Below are 27,371 nucleotides of genomic sequence, written 5' to 3'. Positions count from 1 at the left end.
GGACGGTCTATAAGTCCGCTTCCTTCATTAATTATTTGATCTCCTCTCAGGTATAATAGGACGGTCTCATGGTCCCTCAGTCCTGTATTGCAGGGCGATTCGCTTGATTGGTTATAGAAACGATCTAAAATTCTAAGCAATGACTGTACAACTGTCCTCAGAATGATCCAGGATGATATGAAAACCTGAGACAAATTTGACTATCGTGGAATTTAAAACTGGATAATGATAATAATATTTATTTGTGTTATATTTTCTTTTTACAATATTAGATCGTAATTGAATACATTATTATAATAATTCCAATAATAATTAATATTTTTTTCAAATAGCGAAGTATCCAGTGACCAGGCGCCATTTTGAGGCGGTCCCGCGGGTCCCGCATGGTTGGACAGATTTTAACATTTTTTCAACTAAAACTTCTAGCGCGATTCATTGTAGTCCACCACTCTTTTAGCACAAAAATTAAAGTCATGAATCGTTAGAAAGGAGACAATTTCTATTTTCTGATGGTGTTTAATTCATTTTTCTCGACTGCAACAATCGAACACAGTTACAGTTTAAAAAAGATACGTCACTTTAAGGAAGGCGTACTTCTCAAAAAATTGGTAATTTTGTGTTATTGACTGTAACTTTTTCATGTTAAGAGATACAATGTAGAATTTTTCATTGAAGATAGAGTTTTATCTCAGGATTTTGTTGACACTGCATTCGTAAAAATATGTTCATAGAAACGCGCGTGGCCACCGGTTGAGTCAAGCGCAAAGCGCGCACGAGTGGATGACCGTCGATTTTCTGCATGCGCGTATTGCGCTATTTTTATGGCAATTTTCTAGATACTAAATATTTTTATAGATTAAAATCAGATACTTTGCATTAGGAAAAAATGTCAAGAAACTTGTCTTATCTGACCTAGAATGTTCAATCGTCGAACGTTAAACATTGGACCGAGCGCAGTGTCGATCAGAGAATAGAGGATAACGGCTTCTAGGTGACACGACACAAAGATGCAGTCTTTCAATAAAAACAAGCGGTCGTTGTAAACATCAAGCATCGTTTCAAATCTAATTATGCTGGGGAGACACCAAATACCCTCAATTCAACATGGAAACAATCAAACGATGATTTAAATTTAAAAAAACTTTAAAATTTCCATGAAATTGGCTTAGAACGGGTATGCAGAAAATCGACGGTCAACCACTCTTGCGCGCTTTGCTCTTGACTCAACCGGTGGCCACGTGCGTTTCTATAAAGATATTTTTACAAATGTAGTATCAACAAAATCCTCAGATAACTCTAGCTTCAATGAAAAATTCTTCATTGTAACTGTTAACATGAAAAAGTTACAGTCAATAACACAAAATTACCAATCTTTTTGAGGCGCATTCCTTAAAGTGACGTATATTTTTTAAACTGTAACTGTGTTCGATTGTTGCAGCCGAGAAAAATAAAATAAACACCATCAGAAAATAGAAATGGTCACCTTTTTAACGATTCATGACTTAAATTTTTGTGCCAAAAGACGAATGGACTACAATGAATCGCGCTAGAAGTTTTAGTTTTAAAAAATGTTAAAATCTTTCCAACGATGCGGGACCCGCGGGACCGCCTCAAAATGGCGCCTGGTAACTGGAAACTTCGCTATTGTTTTCTTTTGCGATACAATCATAATTGATTACATTCTCTCAATAATTCTAATAGAAATTACTTTTTTCGTCAAATTCTTTCTTCTTAACTTTTAGTCTTTTTTTCTGTTATGATATATAACGTAATAGAATGAATGAGAGTCTCATTCCATAAACAGGTCCTAAAAAGATACATTCTTTCACTTTTAAAAAATCCACATATTTCGACTATCTATGGATTTAATCTCGAATGATACGTGTTATATAATGTTTGATTAAAACCGGGTGTTTATTGTGTACGAGTGAGTACAGTGTTTATATTATAAACTCGCAGTGAGTCCGGTTTATAACTGTTATCCCAGTGACAGATAACTACAGTGTTACTGTCACATATTTTGTGTATTTCACATGTCACACTGTCTGTAGAGTTCAATACTATACGCGGGTGATCTATAAACCCCTCATTATTATATCTCATACTAATCACGGCTCCTTTGTCACAAGTCCTTGAGTTTACCGATAGTAATACATGTTTATCATTGATTGTACACGGGCGTCCCGCAAGTGGATCAAATGTTAGTCCGGAATCTTCCACATTGATAAAACTGATCAATTCCGCATCAGCTGTTAGATAGAGTAATCTATCTGATTTATCACAGTATACAAACATGCGTCCCCGCGTGTCGACATCGAAACATTTGATATATTTGTACTCTCCATCCGGGAGCTGATATTTTTTCACACGGTTTTTATCAATCAAAATATTTACAGGGTTTTCTAATAGACGTAAAACACGAACGTCTCTATCTAACTGGATGTAAATATTGTTACCGCGAATAACTAGTGTTCCACATCCAGACACAATATCAGTGACATCTTCCTCTAACACTTTGTCCTGATCTTTATATTTTCTCAGGAAGAATTTCTCGTTTTTCTCCACGAGCACAAACAGGTGACCGTTACTATCTGTATCGAGTCCTAGTACATAATCTCCATCAACACACTCTATATATCTCTTCATTACATCATTATCATCCAAGTAATATATATCACTGGACTTCCATCCCGCACATATTATACGTGACTGTCGACCCGTCTGCTCACCAGGTAATGACGTCATTAGACTATGTCTGAAGTCTGTCTGAACCTGTTTACTGATCGTTAATGAATCAATGACGTCACCAATAGAACTCTCCACTTCATCCATTCTCCCTATGACGTCACCAATACATATCTCCAATTTATCTATTCTCCCTTTGACATCATTGATTGTTCTTCCTGTGACGTCATCGATAGTCTTATTCAGTTTTACTTCCAATGCTGCAAGTTGTTGTTCAGTACAGCACCGGTTCAGCCTCTCTTCAAGTTGTTGTTCAGTACAGAACCGGTTCAGCCTCTCTTCAAGTTGTTGTTCAGTACAGCACCGGTTCAGCCTCTCTTCAAGTTGTTGTTCAGTACAGCACCGGTTCAGCCTCTCGTCAAGTTGTTGTTCAGTACAGAACCGGTTCAGCCTCTCTTCAAGTTGTTGTTCAGTACAGCACCGGTTCAGCCTCTCTTCAAGTTGTTGTTCAGTACAGCACCGGTTCAGCCTCTCTTCAAGTTGTTGTTCAGTACAGCACCGGTTCAGCCTCTCTTCAAGTTGTTGTTCAGTACAGCACCGGTTCAGCCTCTCTTCAAGTTGTTGTTCAGTACAGCACCGGTTCAGCCTCTCTTCAAGTTGTTGCTCAGTACAGAACCGGTTCAGCCTCTCTTCAAGTTGTTGTTCAGTACAGAACCGGTTCAGCCTTTCTTCAAGTTGTTGTTCAGTATTGAACCGGTTCAGCCTCTCTTCAACTGTGCATTTTAATTGAGAGAATTGATTTTCTAAATTATCATGAAACAGTTTGACATTGTCGATTTGGGAATGATGACGTTGATCAATGTCTGGTTGAACTGTTCGCGCTTCACTAATCGGTACAGTGTTAACTCTAAACACGTATTCGTTCCCGTGACGACTAGCACCGATCACAAGACCCGAACCTATTGATTGCGGAGATTGTTGAAGTCGCGATTTGTAGATTTCACACATTTCTTCATTTTCACATTTAACGATAAACACGTGATTCTGAGGTTGATGATTGAACGGGATCGGATGATTCGGTATCTCCACACCAGAGGGCGCATCTCTCCATTCTAATTTCACCTGAAATATAAAAAGATTTTTTCTATTTGACTCTCACCTCGCAGTGGTCACCCGTCTAGTATATACACGCGGGTGATGATGAAACTGAAGATGAGAATTACAGATTCTTACCTCATCAAACGGCATCATCTGCACCGCTATTACGTGACCTGTATAGATGGTTTTTAGTTTTTGTTCAATAGCAGCCTCTAATTCTTCACACCACAGAGTTATATCAAGTTGTAATATATTTCCATCCGCAGTTATTCGATCAGATTCCAATTTAAACAGCGGCTGATAAAAGTAATTTTGTATCGTTCTGTACTCATTATCCTGATCGGACCAAACGGTAACGCGACGTCCTTTGAAAGGTACGGAAATCTCGAAACGATCCGGATTACTTGTAGCCATGTTGACCGTCAGTAATTAACACCAGAAATGAACTGAATGCGGTTTGGGCGTAGAACAGTCAGGTGATATTAGTCCCAGGGTTCTGGTTTGCCTTCTCTAAATAGTAAAAAAAGACGGGCGTACAAAAGACGGGCGCGGCAAGAACCAGTTCTGCCGCCATTTTACCGTTTGATAAATAGGTCGTCGTCAATAGATACAGACATAATACAAACACGTAACTTAAAACAAAATTAACAATTGAAGTCGTTTTTAACTGTTGTTGCTACCAACACAAGAAAAGTGAATTGATATCATTCACAGTGTTTGATTCTAACCACGTGACTGATCAGTATTTTGAACCCCCCACGAAGGTACAGAGTCGCAACCTTCAGCGACCTTTACGCCAAACACGTGAACTATCTAGGTGCGCGAATGTTATGACGTCATAATAATCTAAATAAACAATACCGCTAATTTGAAATACAGACCCGATTATCAGATCTAGTGACGCAGATAAATCTTATAGATACAGATAAAACGGTTTTTCTATGAACTAGATAATGACGTCAGTAATCAACTCGGGTCTTTTATAAGAACAGTCACGTGATATGTCCAGGGTCTTATTGAATTTGTTTTCAAAGACGAATCGCATTCGTTTTCAATTCAAAATTCAAGAAAAGAAAACTAATCTTCAAAACTATTTGAGCGAGAATTGTTGCAATTCATCCATAAAAATGCGACAACCCTTCTGAATTACCCGCCCTGTTTTTTCAATGTTTGTTGATGTTGCTGTTCTGTAGGTGACGTCAGTCATACTTCCGGATTCACCGAGGTCGAAATTACTTATTTAAAAATCCTCTCCAATAATAATTTTATTGATTTTTCGACAAATTTTTGTCATCGAAAATTTATATCATTTTTATCAAAAACACTTATTTGTGGTTATTTTACAAAACTCATCATTGGCCCTTTAACAAGCCTCAATGGTGCTATTTATTGGACGGCCTTGTCCGTTTCCTGCACTGCACGCATTGCAGGGCAATTCGTTAAATTGGCAACATAATTAAAATGGTCTTCTAAGCAATGACTGTGCATCTGACCTCAGGATGATCCAGTGACCTGATGTTATACAGAAGACCAGAGAGAAAAAAGAATAAAGCGGAAATTACAACTGGTTGATGATTATAATAATCATTTTTGTTATACTTTCTTTTTTGACGATATAATTATAGTTAATCACATTATTATTATAATTCTAATAATTATCATTTCGTCAATATATTAGCTTTTTACAATACAATCATGATTAATTACATTCTTACAATAATTCTAATGATAATTACTTTTTTCATAAAAATTTTCTCTTCTCAACTTTTAGTCTCTTTTCTTTTATATTATATTACGTAATGGTATGACTGAAAAGTCATTCGCAAACAGGTTTCAAAAAACCTTAAATTCTTTCACTTTTAAAAAATCCACATTTTGACTATATATGGATTGAATCCCGAATGAAACGTGTTATATCATAATTAGTTTAATATGTTAAACTCGAAAACTTAGTGAGTCGGAAAATCCCATAAGTTCCAATTATTACTAACAGATTAGGGTAGAACTCCTCAACTCAGTGATTTGATTTTGCTTCACAAGAAACAGCCCAAAATAACGTCAAATCTCAAAAAAGAATTTCAGATCATTTTCCTGTTTTGTTGAGTGAACATGCTCAGAAAATTTCGTGGGAATAAAATTGAAGGGGCTTATTTTATAGACTGGTGTCAACTTCAACCCGGGGGTTAACACAATTAAAAATGAATATAGTTAACCCCCAGACTAAAGTTAATACCAGTCTATAAAACCGCTACTAGGAAATTAATTTTAAGCGTGGATTACGTATTAACCATTATGAACTTGCGCCCCACTTTCACCAAAATTATGAATGTGCTTTGAAATAGATTTCAAGTCAACTTTTCTTTACTACTTAAAATAATTCATTCTTTGATAAATTAGTTAAACCTCAAAACGGCTTTTTGAAATCCCCGTTAAATGTACGACTTTATTAGCGATTTAATTACACAGACATTCGTGACGTCAAACGCTAAATCACTAAACGTTATCGTAACCGTTAGTCTCATACTTGATATAAAATCAGGTTAAAACTGGTTTCTATTTTATGAAGTGTTTACATTATTCGGTTTATTACTTTTATCCTAGTGACGGATAACTCAAACTGTTACACACTTCATATATGTCTAATGTCCAACTTACAGAGCTTTTAGGGTTTTTATTGTGTACGAGTGAGTACAGTGTTTATATTATAAGCTCGCAGTGAGTCCTGTTTACTACTGTTATCCCGGTGATGGATAACTACAGTGTTACTGTCACACACTTTGTGTATCTCTAATGTCGCATTGTCTGCAGAGTTCATTACAATACGCGGGAGATCTATGAACCCCTCATCATTATATCTCATACTAATCACGGCATTGATTACATTCTCACAATAATTCTAATAGTAATGACTTCTTTCGTCAAATTCTTTCTTCTTAAGTTTTTTTTTTTCTGTTATGATATATTACGTAATAGAATGAATGAGAGTCTCATTCCATAAACAGGTCCTAAAAAGATACATTCTTTAACTTTTAAAAAATCCACATATTTCGACTATCTATGGATTTAATCTCGAATGATACGTGTTATATCATGTTTGATTAAAACCGAATTTCTATTGTGTACGAGTGAGTACAGTGTTTATATTATAAACTCGCAGTGAGTCCTGATTATTACTGTTATCCCAGTGACAGATAACTACAGTGTTGCTGTCACACACTTTACGTATCTCAACTGTCATACTGTCTGTAGAGTTCAATACTATACGCGGGTGATCTATAAACCCCTCATCATTATATCTCATACTAATCACGGCTCCTTTGTTACCAGTCCCAGAGTTTACCGATAATAATACATGTTTATCATTGATTATACACGGGGACCCCGCAAGTGGATCAAATGTTAGTCCGGAATCTTCCACATTGATAAAACTGATCAATTCCGCATCAGCTGTTAGATAGAGTAATCTTCCCGATCTATTACAGTATACAAACATGCGTCCCCGCGTGTCGACATCTAAACTGTTGATATATTTGTACTCTCCATCCGGGAGCTGATATTTTTTCACACGGTTTCTATCAATTAAACTGTTTACAGGGTTTTCTAATAGACGTAAAACACGAACGCCTCTATCTAACTGGATGTAAATATTGTTACCGCGAATAACTAGTGTTCCACATCCAGACACAATATCAGTGACATCTTCCTCTAACACTTTGTCCTGATCTTTATATTTTCTCAGGCAGAGTTTCTTGTTTTTCTTCACGACTACAAACAGGTGACCGTTACTATCTGTATCGAGTCCAAGTACATAATCACCATCAACACACTCTATATATCTCTTCATTACATTATTATCATCCATGTAATATATATCACTGGACTCCTCGTAGTCCGCACATATTATACGTGACTGTTGACCCGTCTGCTCACCAGGTATAGACGTCACTAGGTCAGGTAAGAAGTCTGTCTGAACCTGTTTACTGATCGTTAATGAATCAATGACGTCACCAATAGAACTCTCCACTTCATCCACTCTCCCTGTGACGTCATCGATAGCGTTGTTCAGTTTAACTTCTAATGCTTCAAGTTGTTGTTCAGTACAGCACCGGTTCAGCCTCTCTTCAAGTTGTTGTTCAGTACAGCACCGGTTCAGCCTCTCTTCAAGTTGTTGTTCAGTACAGAACCGGTTCAGCCTCTCTTCAAGTTGTTGTTCAGTACAGAACCGGTTCAGCCTTTCTTCAAGTTGTTGTTCAGTACAGCACCGGTTCAGCCTCTCTTCAACTGTGTCTATAGTCCGCTTCAATTGAGAGAATTGATTTTCTGAATTATCATGAAACAGTTTGACATTGTCAATTAGAGAATTAAGACGTTGATCAATGTCTGGTTGAACTGTTCGCGCTTCACTGATCGGTACAGTGTTCACTCTAAACACGTATTCGTTCCCGTGACGACTAGCACCGATCACAAGACCCGAACCTATTGATTGTGGAGATTGTTGAAGTCGCGATTTGTAGATTTCACACATTTCTTCATTTTCACATTTAACGATAAACACGTGATTCTGAGGTTGATGATTGAACGGGATCGGATGATTCGGTATCTCCACACCAGAGGGCGCATCTCTCCATTCTAATTTCACCTGAAATATAAAAAGATTTTTTCTATTTGACTCTCACCTCGCAGTGGTCACCCGTTTAGTATCACACGCGGGTGATGATGAAACTGAAGATGAGAATTACAGATTCTTACCTCATCAAACGGCATCATCTGCACCGCTATAACGTGACCTGTATAGATGGTTTTTAGTTCGTGTTTAATAGCAGCCTCTAATTCTTCACACCACAGAGTTATATCAAGTTGTAATATATTTCCATCCGCAGTTATTCGATCAGATTCCAAATTAAACAGCGGCTGATAAAAGTAATTTTGTGTCGTTCTGTACTCATTATCCTGATCGGACCAAACGGTAACGCGACGTCCTTTGAAAGGTACGGAAATCTCGAAACGATCCGGATTACTTGTAGCCATGTTGACCGTCAGTTATTAACACCAGAAATGAAGTGAATGCGGTTTGGGCGTTTAACAGTCAGGTGATATTAGTCCCAAGGTCTGATTCTAATCGCGGTGACCGGTATTTTCGGTTACGAACCCGATTATCAGATCTAGTGACGCAGTTTAATGTGTCTGATAAATATTATAGACATACTAGAAATGGTTTCCTGTGAACTAGATAATAAGTAATCAACTCAGGTGTTTTATAAGAAAATTCATGTGATATGTCCAGGGTCTGATTCTAATCAGGGTGACAAATCGGTATTTTGACATTCCTGTCAAATGTCATGAACGCAGTTTTTTGTCGACATACTTTGAAAAGACACAAATAAAATTGATAACAAGAGTTTCAAGTTCTACGTTCCCACTTGGAAAGTGATCTGAAATCTGGTGTTTGATTAGTATTTGAAAGCATCCGTAAAGCGAATCTCTTGATTATCATAAAGGCCAAGGGCAGGAAACCACCAAATGACATCCGCCGTATGAAAATTGTCTTCAAGTGGCGAATTAATATTTCGGATCATTTTCAAATAATCTATGCGCATGACTTTGTTATCACGGATTTTTTTCAAATATGACTCACGAATGTGTCAAGAGTCAAGTGCACGTCATTGAACTATGGAACATTAATGTATAAATGTCTGGGACGATTGAACCGGTTTCGAGCGGGCGACAAAATCTGTTTTTTTTTACATTTCATAATCAAGTTTATGGAATAAATCAATAGTAAACTTTATCTGGTAAATCGCTGCTCATAAGAACTCGACTTGAACTAAAATCTGTAAAAGGTGAATTACCACATTTAATTTGAAAACATATATTGCAACAATTCATGATAATTTTAGTTTATCAAACTCGAAGTATCGACTGAACCAAGTCACTGGTCAGAAATTAACTTCCAGTTAAGAGTCTACTGTATCTGTGTTTGTTGTAACGAGGTTCTATCCGTTTGAATAAACTTAAACCCCACCCAAGTTCCGTATAAAACAAACAATGTCTACTCACCAAATTCAGGAATGGATTTTCATTACATGTACATTCACCTTGGGAGATGTAACATCCAAGTTAACAGTATCGGCAGGAGAGACTACATCTGTCTGAAAATGTAACGCAAAAATCAACATTAGAACTGTTGATTTAATGCAATACAAGCGACATTCTATTACGGTACCCAATATTAAACCGCTTCGCTCACCCGAAATTTATTTCAGTGTAGAGCATCATGGATTACCTAACAAGGTCTCGAATGAATCAGTGTAGGTCTAGTCAACCTCCGGGTATCGGCAGCAAACAGATCCAGATGATGAGAAAGTAAGGAATCGCTGATCTGGAAAAAGCAACGTCGATTGAACACATGAAACGACCTTATTCTGAATTGAAACATTATGTATGGGTATTAGGTAAATAATAATGTACAACAGGTCCAGACGAAGCCCAGCCCTACCAGATAAATCCTTTTACTGTCCTTACTACAACACGAGTAACCGGGTATAGCGTCCTTACAATATCCTCCAACATTAACTAATATCGAAGCGGTGCCTAGAAAAACGCAAAATGAGTTCTTTTTAGATGAGTTTTCATAAATGAAATAATTTTGACAAATATAGCGGAGTGTCGATGACCTTGAAATCGATTCGCCACAGTATGGTTGTACTAAGATTGTAGAACGACGGATATCTCTGTCTAGACCAGGACTGAGAGTGAACCCAGCTTTATATAGCGGTCCTGGAAATCTACATGTCACTATCTTCTGATAACGCGCTCCTATCTCCTCTCATCACGGGAGATCAGACCAAATGTCTTACACCAGAACAAGTTTTATTTCATTTTTTATTTTTCTATTTCGATTAATTTAGGAATTTCAAATCAACCTTGCTTAAGTCTTCTCAGCGTTTTTTGACTTATCGAAATGATGACTTATACCTACTCCAGTACATTAAAGAAATAGAATTAAAGATGACGAGTGATTCGATGACTTATTTGATGATGACTTAAGCTAGGTTAACTGTAGTGGCTCGGCGTAAGTCCCGGTGAACGAGGTTGGACACAAAATGCAGAAAGAAAAAATCTTCTGCGTAAAAAGTAAGCCTACGTATGTTACTAACATGAATTCGCCTGTGGGCAGGAGCGCCATCCTGTGCCCACCACCGAGCTAGTCGCCTGTGGGCAGGAGCGCCATCCTGTGCCCACCATCGAGCTAGTCGCCTGTGGGCAGGAGAGCCATCCTGTACCCACCACCGAGCTAGTCGCCCGTGGGCAGGAGAGCCATCCTGTGCCTACCAACGAGCTAGTCGCCTGTGGGCAGGAGAGCCATCCTGTACTCACCACCGAGCTTATCACATGTGGGCCGGAGAGCCATCCTGTGCCCACCATCGAGCTAGTCGCCCCTGGGTCGGAGCAACATCCTGTTCCCACCACCGAGCTAGTCGCCTGTGGGCAGGAGCGCCATCCTGTACCCACCACCGAGCTTATCACATGTGGGCCGGAGAGCCATCCTGTGCCCACCATCGAGCTAGTCGCCCGTGGGCAGGAGAGCCATCCTGTGCCTACCAACGAGCTAGTCGCCTGTGGGCAGGAGAGCCATCCTGTACTCACCACCGAGCTTATCACATGTGGGCCGGAGAGCCATCCTGTGCCCACCATCGAGCTAGTCGCCCGTGGGCAGGAGAGCCATCCTGTGCCTACCAACGAGCTAGTCGCCTGTGGGCAGGAGAGCCATCCTGTACTCACCACCGAGCTTATCACATGTGGGCCGGAGAGCCATCCTGTGCCCACCATCGAGCTAGTCGCCCCTGGGTCGCAGCAACATCCTGTACCCACCGAGCTAACCTCCTTAGTCTCCTGAGAAAACTCTACGACAAGTGAATACGAATACGAATACGAATACGAATATTTATTACACTCCAACCATCCCATGGTATATGGAGGAAAAAAAACAGTATTTACAATTATTTACAAAAACAGTAGATAAAAGCACTTTGAAACATAACAAACGTTATTTACAACATACTATTTACACACACTAACGGAGGGATCTATATACATCCAGACCTAATTTGATAAATTTAGCAAGTTTAAAAGTTGGATTTTTTAAAACATCAAGATTCCGAAAGGTATTTGAATTTAGGTAGCTTTCACGGAATACGGTAAGTAATTTACAGTCAAAAATGAAATGTAGTTCGTCGCCTAAAACGTTACAGGTGGGGCATAATCTATCGGTTCTCGGTAGATGGAGATTTGACAATTTATTTACAGGTAGGAGATAAGACCCAATCCTGAACTGGAATAAGCTGGTCACTAAGTCGTCATCAAGCCGATTTATATAGTTTTCAAATTTGATATCCTTCTTATATTGTCTAAAATTAATGTATAACGGGTTATTATTTAGCCTAAATTCTGTCTCTTGCACATGCTGATCACGGAGTAAACGGTGTAATTGTTTTGGAGAAGTCCTAGAGTTTACCATAGATTGTTGTGTCCATATATACGAAAGGCCACAGTCATCAAAAGTCTTCTTAATAAATAACAGCCAGGGGCTCTTAAACCTATCATTCAGATATAAATTATAAGATATCTTATAGAGAATTGAACTAAGTTTACTTTGTTTGCACTCAATCGTTTTGACCCAAAAATTAATCATTCTACGCTTTACGCTTATATACATAGGATAACGTCCTAACTCCGCTAATACTTGAAGGTTATGGGAATATTTTGTAACTTTCATGATAATTTTACAAAATAAACAGTGGAGGTTTTCTAATAAGTCAAGGTTTTCATATCCCCAGATTTCGCAACCGTACAACGCGATAGGAGCCATGCACATGTCAAATAGTTTAAACATTACATCTACTGGAAGTTTCAAACGTCTGCCCTTTTGAATAATAGAATACATAGCTTTCATAGCTTTATCATAGAGAAATTTTTTTGCTTCAGCGAAACAAGTGAAAATTAAGCGAAGGCGACATCTATTGCGGTTTTTAGAACCACCCTTTGTAGTAACCACAGTCTCCGAACCAGGAAGCGTACATTTTATAACATTAGCCATTACGTGAAATAGTTATAACCGTCATTAGATATTCTATACGCTGTAACCCGGTTTAATCGACTTTGACCGATCAGGACTTTGAAATATAGGTCTATTTACAAAATGAAGCGATCAAGTCAGCGTAACGACTGTAGAACATGACTAACTAATAAAATCGATATTGGGCTCTCATTTGAGATTCACAAAAAGTAAATTATATTTTATTTACGAAAATGCAAACGAATAATTCTGTCATTGTTTGATGATGAATTTCTTAAAGATTAATTGCATCCGATTGAATTTAAAATTCAAGAAAAACTAATCTTCAAAACTATTCGATCGTGAATTGTTGCAATAAATCCTTAAACGATGCGACAACCCTTCGCAATCCTTCGCTCAACTCGTCATTCGTCTGGTACTTTTAAGTGGACGGTCTATAAGTCCGCTTCCTTCATTAATTATTTGATCTCCTCTCAGGTATAATAGGACGGTCTCATGGTCCCTCAGTCCTGTATTGCAGGGCGATTCGCTTGATTGGTTATAGAAACGATCTAAAATTCTAAGCAATGACTGTACAACTGTCCTCAGAATGATCCAGGATGATATGAAAACCTGAGACAAATTTGACTATCGTGGAATTTAAAACTGGATAATGATAATGATATTTATTTGTGTTATATTTTCTTTTTACAATATTAGATCGTAATTGAATACATTATTAAAATAATTCCAATAATAATTAATATTTTTTTCAAATAGGGAAGTTTCCAGTGACCAGGCGCCATTTTGAGGCGGTCCCGCGGGTCCCGCATGGTTGGACAGATTTTAACATTTTTTCAACTAAAACTTTAAGCGCGATTCATTGTAGTCCACCACTCTTTTAGCACAAAAATTAAAGTCATGAATCGTTAAAAAGGTGACAATTTCTATTTTCTGATGGTGTTTAATTCATTTTTCTCGACTGCAACAATCGAACACAGTTACAGTTTAAAAAAGATACGTCACTTTAAGGAAGGCGTACTTCTCAAAAAATTGGTAATTTTGTGTTATTGACTGTAACTTTTTCATGTTAAGAGATACAATGTAGAATTTTTCATTGAAGATAGAGTTTTATCTCAGGATTTTGTTGACACTGCATTCGTAAAAATATGTTCATAGAAACGCGCGTGGCCACCGGTTGAGTCAATAGCAAAGCGCGCACGAGTGGATGACCGTCGAGTTTTTGCATGCGCGTATTGCGCTATTTTCATGGCAATTTTCTAGATACTAAATATTTTTATAGATTAAAATCAGATACTTTGCATTAGGAAAAAATTTCAAGAAACTTGTCTTATCTGACCTAGAATGTTCAATCGTCGAACGTTAAACATGGGACCGAGCGCAGTGTCGATCGAATAGAGGATCGGCTTCTAGGTGACACGACACAAAGATGCAGTCTTTCAATAAAAACAAGCGGTCGTTGTAAACATCAAGCATCGTTTCAAATCTAATTATGCTGGGGAGACACCAAATACCCTCAATTCAACATGGAAACAATCAAACGATGATTTAAATTTAAAAAAACTTTAAAATTTCCATGAAATTGGCTTAGAACGGGTATGCAGAAAATCGACGGTCAACCACTCGTGCGCGCTTTGCTCTTGACTCAACCGATGGCCACGCGCGTTTCTATGAAGATATTTTTACGAATGTAGTATCAACAAAATCCTCAGATAAAACTCTATCTTCAATGAAAAATTCTAGATCTTAACATGGAAAAGTGACAGTCAATAACACAAAATTACCAATTTTTTTAGAAGTACGCCTTCCTTAAAGTGACGTATCTTTTTTAAACTGTAACTGTGTTCGATTGTTGCAGTCGAGAAAAATATAATAAACACCATCAGAAAATAGAAATGGTCACCTTTTTAACGATTCATGACTTTAATTTTTGTGCCAAAAGACGAATGGACTACAATGAATCGCGCTAGAAGTTTTAGTTTAAAAAATGTTTAAATCTTTCCAACGATGCGGGACCCGCGGGACCGCCTCAAAATGGCCCCTGGTAACTGGAAACTTCGCTATTGTTTTCTTTTGCGATACAATCATAATTGATTACATTCTCACAATAATTCTAATAGAAATTACTTTTTTCGTCAAATTCTTTCTTCTTAACTTTTAGTCTTTTTTTTCTGTTATGATATATAACGTAATAGAATGAATGAGAGTCTCATTCCATAAACAGGTCCTAAAAAGATACATTCTTTAACTTTTAAGAAATTCACATATTTCAACTATCTATGGATTTAATCCTTGATGAAACGTGTTATATCATGTTTGATTAAAACCGAATTTCTATTTTGTACGAGTGAGTACAGTGTTTATATTATAAACTCGTAGCGAGTGCGGTTTATTACTGTTATCCCAGTGACGGATAACTACAGTGTTACTGTCACATATTTTGAGTATCTCACATGTCACACTGTCAGTAGAGTTCAATACTATACGCGGGTGATCTATAAACCCCTCATCATTATATCTCATACTAATCACGGCTCCTTTGTCACCAGTCCTAGACTTTACCGATAGTAATACATGTTTATCATTGATTATACACGGGGACCCCGCAAGTGGATCAAATGTTAGTCCGGAATCTTCCACATTGATAAAACTGATCAATTCCGCATCAGCTGTTAGATAGAGTAATCTTCCCGATCTATTACAGTATACAAACATGCGTCCCCGCGTGTCGACATCTAAACTGTTGATATATTCGTACTCTCCATCCGGGAGCTGATATTTTTTCACACGGTTTCTATCAATTAAACTGTTTACAGGGTTTTCTAATAGACGTAAAACACGAACGTCTCTATCTAACTGGATGTAAATATTGTTACCGCGAATAACTAGTGTTCCACATAGAGACACAATATCAGTGACATCTTCCTCTAACACTTTGTCCTGATCTTTATATTTTCTCAGGTAGAATTTCCCGTTTTTCTCCACGACTACAAACAGGTGACCGTTACTATCTGTATCGAGTCCTCGTACATAATCATCAACACACTCTATATATCTCTTCATTACATCATTATCATCCATGTAATATATATCACTGCACTCCCCGTACTCCGCGCATATTATACGTGACTGTTGACCCGTCTGCTCACCAGGTAATGACGTCACTAGGTTAGGTGAGAAGTCTGTCTGAACCTGTTTACTGATCGTTAATGAATCAATGACGTCACCAATAGAACTCTCCACTTCATCCATTCTCCCTATGACGTCACCAATAGATATCTCCAATTTATCTATTCTCCCTATGACATCATTGATTGTTCTTCCTGTGACGTCATCGATAGTCTTATTCAGTTTTACTTCCAATGCTGCAAGTTGTTGCTCAGTACAGCACCGGTTCAGCCTCTCTTCAAGTTGTTGTTCAGTACAGAACCGGTTCAGCCTCTCTTCAAGTTGTTGCTCAGTACAGCACCGGTTCAGCCTCTCTTCAAGTTGTTGTTCAGTACAGAACCGGTTCAGCCTCTTTTCAAGTTGTTGTTCAGTACAGAACCGGTTCTGCCTCTCTTCAAGTTGTTGCTCAGTACAGCACCGGTTCAGCCTCTCTTCAAGTTGTTGTTCAGTACAGAACCGGTTCAGCCTCTCTTCAAGTTGTTGTTCAGTACAGCACCGGTTCAGCCTCTCTTCAAGTTGTTGTTCAGTACAGCACCGGTTCAGCCTCTCTTCAAGTTGTTGTTCAGTACAGAACCGGTTCAGCCTCTCTTCAAGTTGTTGTTCAGTACAGCACCGGTTCAGCCTCTCTTCAAGTTGTTGTTCAGTACAGAACCGGTTCAGTCTCTCTTCAAGTTGTTGTTCAGTACAGAACCGGTTCAGCCCCTCTTCAAGTTGTTGTTCAGTACAGAACCGGTTCAGCCTCTCTTCAAGTTGTTGTTCAGTACAGAACCGGTTCAGTCTCTCTTCAACTGTGTGCTTCAATTGAGAGAATTGAGTTTCTAAATTATCATGAAACAGTTTGACATTGTCAATTAGGGAATTAAGACGTTGATCAATGTCTGGTTGAACTGGCCTCGCTTCACTGATCGGTACAGTGTTCACTCTAAACACGTATTCGTTCCCGTGACGACTAGCACCGATCACAAGACCCGAACCTATTGATTGCGGAGATTGTTGAAGTCGCGATTTGTAGATTTCACACATTTCTTCATTTTCACATTTAACGATAAACACGTGATTCTGAGGTTGATGATTGAACGGGATCGGATGATTCGGTATCTCCACACCAGAGGGCGCATCTCTCCATTCTAATTTCACCTGAAATATAAAAAGATTTTTTCTATTTGACTCTCACCTCGCAGTGGTCACCCATCTAGTATCACACGCGGATGATGATGAAGCTGAAGATGACATTAACAGATTCTTACCTCATCAAACGGCATCATCTGCACCGCTATAACGTGACTTGTATAGATGGTTTTTAGTTTTTGTGCAATAGCAGCCTCTAATTCTTCACACCAAAGAGTTATATCAAGTTGTAATATATTTCCATCCGCAGTTATTCGATCAGATTCCAAATTAAACAACGGCTGATAAAAGTAATTTTGTATCGTTCTGTACTCATTATCCTGATCGGACCAAACGTTAACGCGACGCCCTTTGAAAGGTAAGGAAATCTCGAAACGATCCGGATTACTTGTAGCCATGTTGACCGTCAGTAATTAACACCAGAAATGAACTGAATGCGGTTTGGGCGTAGAACAGTCGGGTGATATTAGTCCCAGGGTTCTGGTTTGCCTTCTCTAAATAGTAACTGTACAAAAGACGGGCGCGGCAAGAACCAGTTCTGCCGCCATTTTACCGTTTGATAAATAGGTCGTCGTCAATAGATACAGACATAATACAAACACGTAACTTAAAACGAAATTAACAATTGAAGTCGTTTTTAACTGTTGTTGCTACCAACACAAAAAAGTGAATTGATATCATTCACAGTGTTTGATTCTAACCACGTGACTGATCGGTATTTTGAACCCCCCACGAAGGTACAGAGTCGCAACCTTCAGCGACCTTTACGCCAAACACGTGAACTATCTAGGTGCGCGAATGTTATGACGTCATAATAATCTAAATAAACCATACCGCTAATTTGAAATACAGACCCGATTATCAGATCTAGTGACGCAGATAAATCTTATAGATACAGATAAAACGGTTTCTCTATGAACTAGATAATGACGTCAGTAATCAACTCGGGTCTTTTATAAGAACAGTCACGTGATATGTCCAGGGTCTTATTGAATTTGTTTTCAAAGACGAATCGCATTCGTTTTCAATTCGAAATTCAAGAAAAGAAAACTAATCTTCAAAACTATTTGAGCGAGAATTGTTGCAATTCGTCCATAAAAATGCGACAACCCTTCTGAATTACCCGCCCTGTTTTTTCAATGTTTGTTGATGTTGCTGTTCTGTAAGTGACGTCAGTCATACTTCCGGGTTCACCGAGGTCGAAATTACTTATTTAAAAATCCTCTCCAATAATAATTTTATTGATTTTTCGACAAATTTTTGTCATCGAAAATTTATATCATTTTTATCAAAAACGCTTATTTGTGGTAATTTTACAAAACTCATCATTGGCCCTTTAACAAGCCTCAATGGTGCTATTCATTGGACGGTCTTGTCCGTTTCTTGCACTGCACGCATTGCAGGGCAATTCGTTAGATTGGCAACATAATTAAAATGGTCTTCTAAGCAATGACTGTGCATCTGACCTCAGGATGATCCAGTGACCTGATGTTATACAGAAGACCAGAGAGAAAAAATAATAAAGCGGAAATTACAACTGGTTGATGATCATAATAATTATTTTTGTTATATTTTCTTTTTTGACGATACAATTATAGTTAATCACATTATTATTATAATTCTAATAATTATCATTTCGTCAATATATTAGCTTTTTACAATACAATCATGATTGAATACATTCTTACAATAATTCTAATGATAATTACTTTTTTCATAAAACTTTTCTCTTCTCAACTTTTAGTCTCTTTTCTTTTATATTATATTACGTAATGGTATGACTGAAAAGTCACATTCCGCAAACAGGTTTCAAAAAACCTTAAATTCTTTCACTTTTAAAAAATCCACATTTTGACTATATATGGATTGAATCCCGAATGAAACGTGTTATATCATAATTAGTTTAACATGTCAAAGTCGAAAACTTAGTGAGTCGGAAAATCCCATAAGTTCCAATTATTACTAACAGATTAGGGTAGAACTCCTCAACTCAGTGATTTGATTTTGCTTCACAAGAAACAGCCCAAAATAACGTCAAATCTCAAAAAAGAATTTCAGATCATTTTCCTGTTTTGTTGAGTGAACATGCTCAGAAAATTTCGTGGGAATAAAACTAAAGGGGCTTATTTTATAGACTGGTGTCAACTTCAACCCGGGGGTTAACACAATTAAAAATGAATATAGTTAACCCCCAGACTAAAGTTAATACCAGTCTATAAAACCGCTACTAGGAACTTAATTTTAAGCGTGGATTACGTATTTACCATTAAGAACTTGCGCCCCACTTTCACCAAAATTATGAATGTGCTTTGAAATAGATTTCAAGTTAACTTTTCTTAACTACTTAAAATAATTCATTCTTTGATAAATTAGTTAAACCTCAAAAAGGCTTTTTGAAATCCCCGTTAAATGTACGACTTTATTAGCGATTTAATTACACAGACATTCGTGTCGTCAAACGCTAAATCACTAGACGTTATCGTAACCGTTAGTCTCATACTTGATATAAAATCAGGTTAAAACTGGTTTCTATTTTATGAAGTGTTTACATTATTCGGTTTATTACTTTTATCCTAGTGACGGATAACTCAAACTGTTACACACTTCATATATGTCTAATGTCCAACTTACAGAGCTTTTAGGGTGTTTATTGTGTACGAGTGAGTACAGTGTTTATATTATAAGCTCGCAGTGAGTCCTGTTTACTACTGATATCCCGGTGATGGATAACTACAGCGTTACTGTCACACACTTTGTGTATCTCTAATGTCGCATTGTCTGCAGAGTTCAATACTATACGCGGATGATCTATAAACCCCTCATCATTATATCTCATACTAATCACGGCATTCATTACATTCTCACAATAATTCTAATAGTAATGACTTCTTTCGTCAAATTCTTTCTTCTTAAGTTTTTTTTTTCTGTTATGATATATTACGTAATAGAATGAATGAGAGTCTCATTCCATAAACAGGTCCTAAAAAGATACATTCTTTAACTTTTAAGAAATTCACATATTTCAACTATCTATGGATTTAATCCTTGATGAAACGTGTTATATCATGTTTGATTAAAACCGGGTGTTTATTGTGTACGAGTGAGTACAGTGTTTATATTATAAACTCGCAGTGAGTCCGGTTTATTACTGTTATCCCAGTGACAGATAACTACAGTGTTACTGTCACATATTTTGTGTATCTCTAATGTCGCACTGTCTGCAGAGTTCAATACTATACGCGGGTGATCTATAAACCCCTCATTATTATATCTCATACTAATCACGGCTCCTTTGTTACCAGTCCTAGAGTTTACCGATAGTAATACATGTTTATCATTGATTATACACGGGGACCCCTCAAGTGGATCAAATGTTAGTCCGGAATCTTTCACATTGATAAAACTGATCAATTCCGCATCAGCTGTTAGAAAGAGTAATCTTCCCGATCTATCACAGTATACAAACATGCGTCCCCGCGTGTCGACATCTAAACTGTTGATATATTCGTACTCTCCATCCGGGAGCTGATATTTTTTCACACGGTTTCTATCAATTAAACTGTTTACAGGGTTTTCTAATAGACGTAAAACACGAACGTCTCTATCTAACTGGATGTAAATATTGTTACCGCGAATAACTAGTGTTCCACATCTAGACACAATATCAGTGACATCTTCCTCTAACACTTTGACCTGATCTTTATATTTTCTCAGGCAGAGTTTCTCGTTATTCTCCACGACTACAAACAGGTGACCGTTACTATCTTTATCGAGTCCTAGTAAACAATCATCACCATCACACTCTATATATCTCTTCATTACATTATTATCATCCATGTAATATATATAACTGGACTCCCAGTACTGCGCGCATATTATACGTGACTGTTGACCCGTCTGCTCACCAGGTAATGACGTCACTAGACTGGGACTGAAGTCTGTCTGAACCTGTTTACTGATCGTTAATGAATCAATGACGTCACCAATAGAACTCTCCAATTTATCTATTCTCCCTATGACATCATTGATTGTTCTTCCTGTGACGTCATCGATAGTCTTATTCAGTTTTACTTCCAATGCTGCAAGTTGCTGCTCAGTACAGCACCGGTTCAGCCTCTCTTCAAGTTGTTGTTCAGTACAGCACCGGTTCAGCCTCTCTTCAAGTTGTTGTTCAGTACAGCACCGGTTCAGCCTCTCTTCAAGTTGTTGTTCAGTACAGCACCGGTTCAGCCTCTCTTCAAGTTGTTGTTCAGTACAGAACCGGTTCAGCCTCTCTTCAAGTTGTTGTTCAGTACAGCACCGGTTCAGCCTCTCTTCAAGTTGTTGTTCAGTACAGCACCGGTTCAGCCTCTCTTCAAGTTGTTGTTCAGTACAGCACCGGTTCAGCCTCTCTTCAACTGTGTCTATAGTGTGCTTCAATTGAGAGAATTGATTTTCTAAATTATCTTGAAACAGTTTAACATTGTCAATTAGGGAATGATGACGTTGATCAATGTCTGGTTGAACTGTTCGCGCTTCACTAATCGGTACAGTGTTCACTCTAAACACGTATTCGTTTCCGTGACGACTAGCACCGATCACAAGACCCGAACCTATTGATTGCGGAGATTGTTGAAGTCGCGATTTGTAGATTTCACACATTTCTTCATTTTCACATTTAACGATAAACACGTGATTCTGAGGTTGATGATTGAACGGGATCGGATGATTCGGTATCTCCACACCAGAGGGCGCATCTCTCCATTCTAATTTCACCTGAAATAGAAAACGATTTTTTTATTTGACTCTCACCTCGCAGTGGTCACCCGTCTAGTATCACACGCGGGTGATGATGGAACTGAAGATGAGAATTACAGATTCTTACCTCATCAAACGGCATCATCTGCACCGCTATTACGTGACCTGTATAGATGGTTTTTAGTTCGTGTTTAATAGCAGCCTCTAATTCTTCACACCACAGAGTTATATCAAGTTGTAATATATTTCCATCCGCAGTTATTCGATCAGATTCCAAATTAAACAACGGCTGATAAAAGTAATTTTGTATCGTTCTGTACTCATTATCCTGATCGGACCAAACGGTAACGCGACGTCCTTTGAAAGGTACGGAAATCTCGAAACGATCCGGATTACTTGTAGCCATGTTGACCGTCAGTAATTTACACCAGAAATGAAGTGAATGCGGTTTGGGCGTTTAACAGTCAGGTGATATTAGTCCCAAGGTCTGATTCTAATCGCGGTGACCGGTATTTTCGGTTACGAACCCGATTATCAGATCTAGTGACGCAGTTTAATGTGTCTGATAAATATTATAGACACATATAAAATGGTTTCCTGTGAACTAGATAATAAGTAATCAACTCAGGTGTTTTATAAGAAAATTCATGTGATATGTCCAGGGTCTGATTCTAATCAGGGTGACAAATCGGTATTTTGACATTCCTGTCAAATGTCATGAACGCAGTTTTTTGTCGACATACTTTGAAAAGACACAAATAAAATTGATAACAAGAGTTTCAAGTTCTACGTTCCCACTTGGAAAGTGATCTGAAATCTGGTGTTTGATTAGTATTTGAAAGCATCCGTAAAGCGAATCTCTTGATTATCATAAAGGCCAAGGGCAGGAAACCACCAAATGACATCCGCCGTATGAAAATTGTCTTCAAGTGGCGAATTAATATTTCGGATCATTTTCAAATAATCTATGCGCATGACTTTGTTATCACGGAATTTTTTCAAATATGACTCACGAATATGTCAAGAGTCAAGTGCACGTCATTGAACTATGGAACATTAATGTATAAATGTCTGGGACGATTGAACACGTTTCGAGCGGGCGACAAAATCTGTTTTTTTTTTTACATTTCATAATCAAGTTTATGGAATAAATCAATAGTAAACTTTATCTGGTAAATCGCTGCTCATAAGAACTCGACTTGAACTAAAATCTGTAAAAGGTGAATTACCACATTTAATTTGAAAACATATATTGCAACAATTCATGATAATTTTAGTTTTTCAAACTCGAAGTATCGACTGAACCAAGTCACTGGTCAGAAATTAACTTCCAGTTAAGAGTCTACTGTATCTGTGTTTGTTGTAACGAGGTTCTATCCGTTTGAATAAACTTAAACCCCACCCAAGTTCCGTATAAAACAAACAATGTCTACTCACCAAATTCAGGAATGGATTTTCATTACATGTACATTCACCTTGGGAGATGTAACATCCAAGTTAACAGTATCGGCAGGAGAGGCTGCATCTGTCTGAAAATGTAACGCAAAAATCAACATTAGAACTGTTGATTTAACACAGTACATATACATTCTATTACGGTACCCGATATTAAACCGCTTCGCTCACCCGAAATTTATTTCAGTGTAGAGCATCATGGATTACCTAACAAGGTCTCGAATGAATCAGTGTAGGTCTAGTCAACCTCCGGGTATCGGCAGCAAACAGATCCAGATGATGAGAAAGTAAGGAATCGCTGATCTGGAAAAAGCAACGTCGATTGAACACATGGAACGTCCTAATTCTGAATTGAAACATTATGTATGGGTATTAGGTAAATAATAATGTACAACAGGTCCAGACGAAGCCCAGCCCTACCAGATAAATCCTTTTACTGTCCTTACTACAACACGAGTAACCGGGTATAGCGTCCTTACAATATCCTCCAACATTAACTTATATCGAAGCGGTGCCTAGAAAAACGCAAAATGAGTTCTTTTAATAATTTTGACAAATATAGCGCAGTGTCAATGACCTTGAAATCGATTCGCCACAGTATGGTTGTACTAAGATTGTAGAACGACGGATATCTGTGTGGAGACCAGGACTGAGAGTGAACCCAGCTTTATATAGCGGTCCTGGAAATCTACATGTCACTATCTTCTGATAACGCGCTCCTATTTCCTCTCATCACGGGAGATCAGACCAAATGTCTTACACCAGAACAAGTTTTATTTCATTTTTTATTTTTCTATTTCGATTAATTTAGGAATTTCAAATCAACCTTGCTTAAGTCTTCTCAGCGTTTTTTGACTTATCGAAATGATGACTTATACCTACTCCAGTACATTAAAGAAATAGAATTAAAGATGACGAGTGATTCGATGACTTATTTGATGATGATTTAAGCTTGGTTAACTGTAGTGGCTCGGCGTAAGTCCCGGTGAACGAGGTTGGACACAAAATGCAGAAAGAAAAAATCTTCTGCGTAAAAAGTAAGCCTACGTATGTTACTAACATGAATTCGCCTGTGGGCTGGAGCGCCATCCTGTGCCCACCACCGAGCTAGTTGCCTGTGGGCAGGAGCACCGTCCTGTGCCCACCATCGAGCTAGTCGCCTGTGGACAGGAGAGCCATCCTGTACCCACCACCGCGCTAGTCGCCTGTGGGCAGGAGAGCCATCCTGTGCCTACCAACGAGCTAGTCGCCTGTGGGCAGGAGAGCCATCCTGTACCCACCACCGAGCTTATCACATGTGGGCCGGAGAGCCATCCTGTGCCCACCATCGAGCTAGTCGCCCCTGGGTCGGAGCAACATCCTGTACCCACCACCGAGCTAGTTGCCTGTGGGCAGGAGCGCCATCCTGTACCCACCACCGAGCTTATCACATGTGGGCCGGAGAGCCATCCTGTGCCCACCATCGAGCTAGTCGCCCCTGGGTCGGAGCAACATCCCGTACCCACCACCGAGCTAGTCGCCTGTGGGCAGGAGCGCCATCCATACCCACCACCGAGCTTATCACATGTGGGCCGGAGAGCCATCCTGTGCCCACCATCGAGCTAGTCGCCCCTGGGTCGGAGCAACATCCTGTACCCACCACCGAGCTTATCACATGTGGGCCGGAGAGCCATCCTGTACCCACCATCGAGCTAGTCGCCCCTGGGTCGGAGCAACATCCTGTACCCACCGAGCTAACCTCCTTAGTCTCCTGAGAAAACTCTACGACAAGTGAATACGAATACGAATACGAATATTTATTACACTCCAACCATTTCCATGGTATATGGAGGAAAAGAAACAGTATTTACAATTATTTACAAAAACAGTAGATAAAAGCACTTTGAAACATAACAAACGTTATTTACAACATACTATTTACACACACTAACGGAGGGATCTATATACATCCAGACCTAATTTGATAAATTTAGCAAGTTTAAAAGTTGGATTTTTTAAAACATCAAGATTCCGAAAGGTATTTGAATTTAGGTAGCTTTCACGGAATACGGTAAGTAATTTACAGTCAAAAATGAAATGTAGTTCGTCGCCTAAAACGTTACAGGTGGGGCATAATCTATCGGTTCTCGGTAGATGGAGATTTGACAATTTATATACAGGTAGGAGATAAGACCCAATCCTGAACTGGAATAAGCTGGTCACTAAGTCGTCATCAAGCCGATTTATATAGTTTTCAAATTTGATATCCTTCTTATATTGTCTAAAATTAATGTATAACGGGTTATTATTTAGCCTAAATTCTGTCTCTTGCACATGCTGATCACGGAGTAAACGGTGTAATTGTTTTGGGGAAGTCCTAGAGTTTACCATAGATTGTTGTGTCCATATATACGAAAGGCCACAGTCATCAAAAGTCTTCTTAATAAATAACAGCCAGGGGCTCTTAAACCTATCATTCAGATATAAATTATAAGATATCTTATAGAGAATTGAACTAAGTTTACTTTGTTTGCACTCAATCGTTTTGACCCAAAAATTAATCATTCTACGCTTTACGCTTATATACATAGGATAACGTCCTAACTCCGCTAATACTTGAAGGTTATGGGAATATTTTGTAACTTTCATGATAATTTTACAAAATAAACAGTGGAGGTTTTCTAATAAGTCAAGGTTTTCATATCCCCAGATTTCGCAACCGTACAACGCGATAGGAGCGACGCACATGTCAAATAGTTTAAACATTACATCTACTGGAAGTTTCAAACGTCTGCCCTTTTGAATAATAGAATACATAGCTTTCATAGCTTTATCATAGAGAAATTTTTTTGCTTCAGCGAAACAAGTGAAAATTAAGCGAAGGCGACATCTATTGCGGTTTTTAGAACCACCCTTTGTAGTAACCACAGTCTCCGAACCAGGAAGCGTACATTTTATAACATTAGCCATTACGTGAAATAGTTATAACCGTCATTAGATATTCTATACGCTGTAACCCGGTTTAATCGACTTTGACCGATCAGGACTTTGAAATATAGGTCTATTTACAAAATGAAGCGATCAAGTCAGCGTAACGACTGTAGAACATGACTAACTAATAAAATCGATATTGGGCTCTCATTTGAGATTCACAAAAAGTAAATTATATTTTATTTTCGAAAATGCAAACGAATAATTCTGTCATTGTTTGATGATGAATTTCTTAAAGATTAATTGCATCCGATTGAATTTAAAATTCAAGAAAAACTAATCTTCAAAACTATTCGATCGTGAATTGTTGCAATAAATCCTTAAACGATGCGACAACCCTTCGCAATCCTTCGCTCAACTCATCATTCGTCTGGTACTTTTAAGTGGACGGTCTATAAGTCCGCTTCCTTCATTAATTATTTGATCTCCTCTCAGGTATAATAGGACGGTCTCATGGTCCCTCAGTCCTGTATTGCAGGGCGATTCGTTAGATTGGTTATAGAAACGATCTAAAATTCTAAGCAATGACTGTACAACTGTCCTCAGAATGATCCAGGATGATATGAAAACCTGAGACAAATTTGACTATAGTGGAATTTAAAACTGGATAATGATAATGATATTTATTTCTGTTATATTTTCTTTTTACAATATTAGATCGTAATTAAATACATTATTAAAATAATTCCAATTATAATTAATATTTTTTTCAAATAGGGAAGTTTCCAGTGACCAGGCGCCATTTTGAGGCGGTCCCGCGGGTCCCGCATGATTGGACAGATTTTAACATTTTTTCAACTAAAACTTTAAGCGCGATTCATTGTAGTCCACCACTCTTTTAGCACAAAAATTAAAGTCATGAATCGTTAAAAAGGTGACAATTTCTATTTTCTGATGGTGTTTAATTCATTTTTCTCGACTGCAACAATCGAACACAGTTACAGTTTAAAAAAGATACGTCACTTTAAGGAAGGCGTACTTCTCAAAAAATTGGTAATTTTGTGTTATTGACTGTAACTTTTTCATGTTAAGAGATACAATGTAGAATTTTTCA

General features: G+C 38.1%; 4 protein-coding genes and 1 long non-coding RNA gene across 5 annotated transcripts; all 5 read right to left on the bottom strand.

Moving 5' to 3' along the window:
* Window positions 1-1,789: 1,789 nt before the first annotated feature.
* LOC141914175 (uncharacterized) lies at window positions 1,790-4,215 on the bottom strand. Its single transcript, XM_074805442.1, has 4 exons — window positions 3,919-4,215; window positions 3,279-3,807; window positions 2,395-2,591; window positions 1,790-1,807 (listed from the first exon to the last, which is right to left on the bottom strand). Exons 1-4 carry the CDS (start codon window positions 4,195-4,197, stop codon window positions 1,790-1,792), a joined length of 1,023 nt encoding a protein of 340 aa, XP_074661543.1. The 5' UTR covers window positions 4,198-4,215.
* A 1,238-nt stretch (window positions 4,216-5,453) lies between these two features.
* Window positions 5,454-8,817, bottom strand: LOC141914009 (uncharacterized). Its single transcript, XM_074805253.1, has 2 exons — window positions 8,533-8,817; window positions 5,454-8,422 (listed from the first exon to the last, which is right to left on the bottom strand). Exons 1-2 carry the CDS (start codon window positions 8,809-8,811, stop codon window positions 6,896-6,898), a joined length of 1,806 nt encoding a protein of 601 aa, XP_074661354.1. The 5' UTR covers window positions 8,812-8,817; the 3' UTR covers window positions 5,454-6,895.
* A 6,376-nt stretch (window positions 8,818-15,193) lies between these two features.
* Window positions 15,194-17,565, bottom strand: LOC141914174 (uncharacterized). Its single transcript, XM_074805441.1, has 3 exons — window positions 17,275-17,565; window positions 16,402-17,164; window positions 15,194-16,116 (listed from the first exon to the last, which is right to left on the bottom strand). Exons 1-3 carry the CDS (start codon window positions 17,551-17,553, stop codon window positions 15,194-15,196), a joined length of 1,965 nt encoding a protein of 654 aa, XP_074661542.1. The 5' UTR covers window positions 17,554-17,565.
* A 1,206-nt stretch (window positions 17,566-18,771) lies between these two features.
* Window positions 18,772-22,464, bottom strand: LOC141913999 (uncharacterized). Its single transcript, XM_074805242.1, has 2 exons — window positions 22,020-22,464; window positions 18,772-21,910 (listed from the first exon to the last, which is right to left on the bottom strand). Exons 1-2 carry the CDS (start codon window positions 22,296-22,298, stop codon window positions 20,243-20,245), a joined length of 1,947 nt encoding a protein of 648 aa, XP_074661343.1. The 5' UTR covers window positions 22,299-22,464; the 3' UTR covers window positions 18,772-20,242.
* A 688-nt stretch (window positions 22,465-23,152) lies between these two features.
* Window positions 23,153-23,857, bottom strand: LOC141914319 (uncharacterized). Its single transcript, XR_012620772.1, has 3 exons — window positions 23,768-23,857; window positions 23,519-23,650; window positions 23,153-23,421 (listed from the first exon to the last, which is right to left on the bottom strand). It is a non-coding gene; the product is annotated as an uncharacterized LOC141914319 (long non-coding RNA).
* Window positions 23,858-27,371: the final 3,514 nt, after the last annotated feature.

This window comes from Tubulanus polymorphus, chromosome 12 (genome assembly GCF_964204645.1).
Source record: "Tubulanus polymorphus chromosome 12, tnTubPoly1.2, whole genome shotgun sequence".
Lineage (NCBI taxonomy): Eukaryota > Metazoa > Nemertea > Palaeonemertea > Tubulaniformes > Tubulanidae > Tubulanus > Tubulanus polymorphus.
This window is presented reverse-complemented; position numbering and strand designations above follow the sequence as displayed.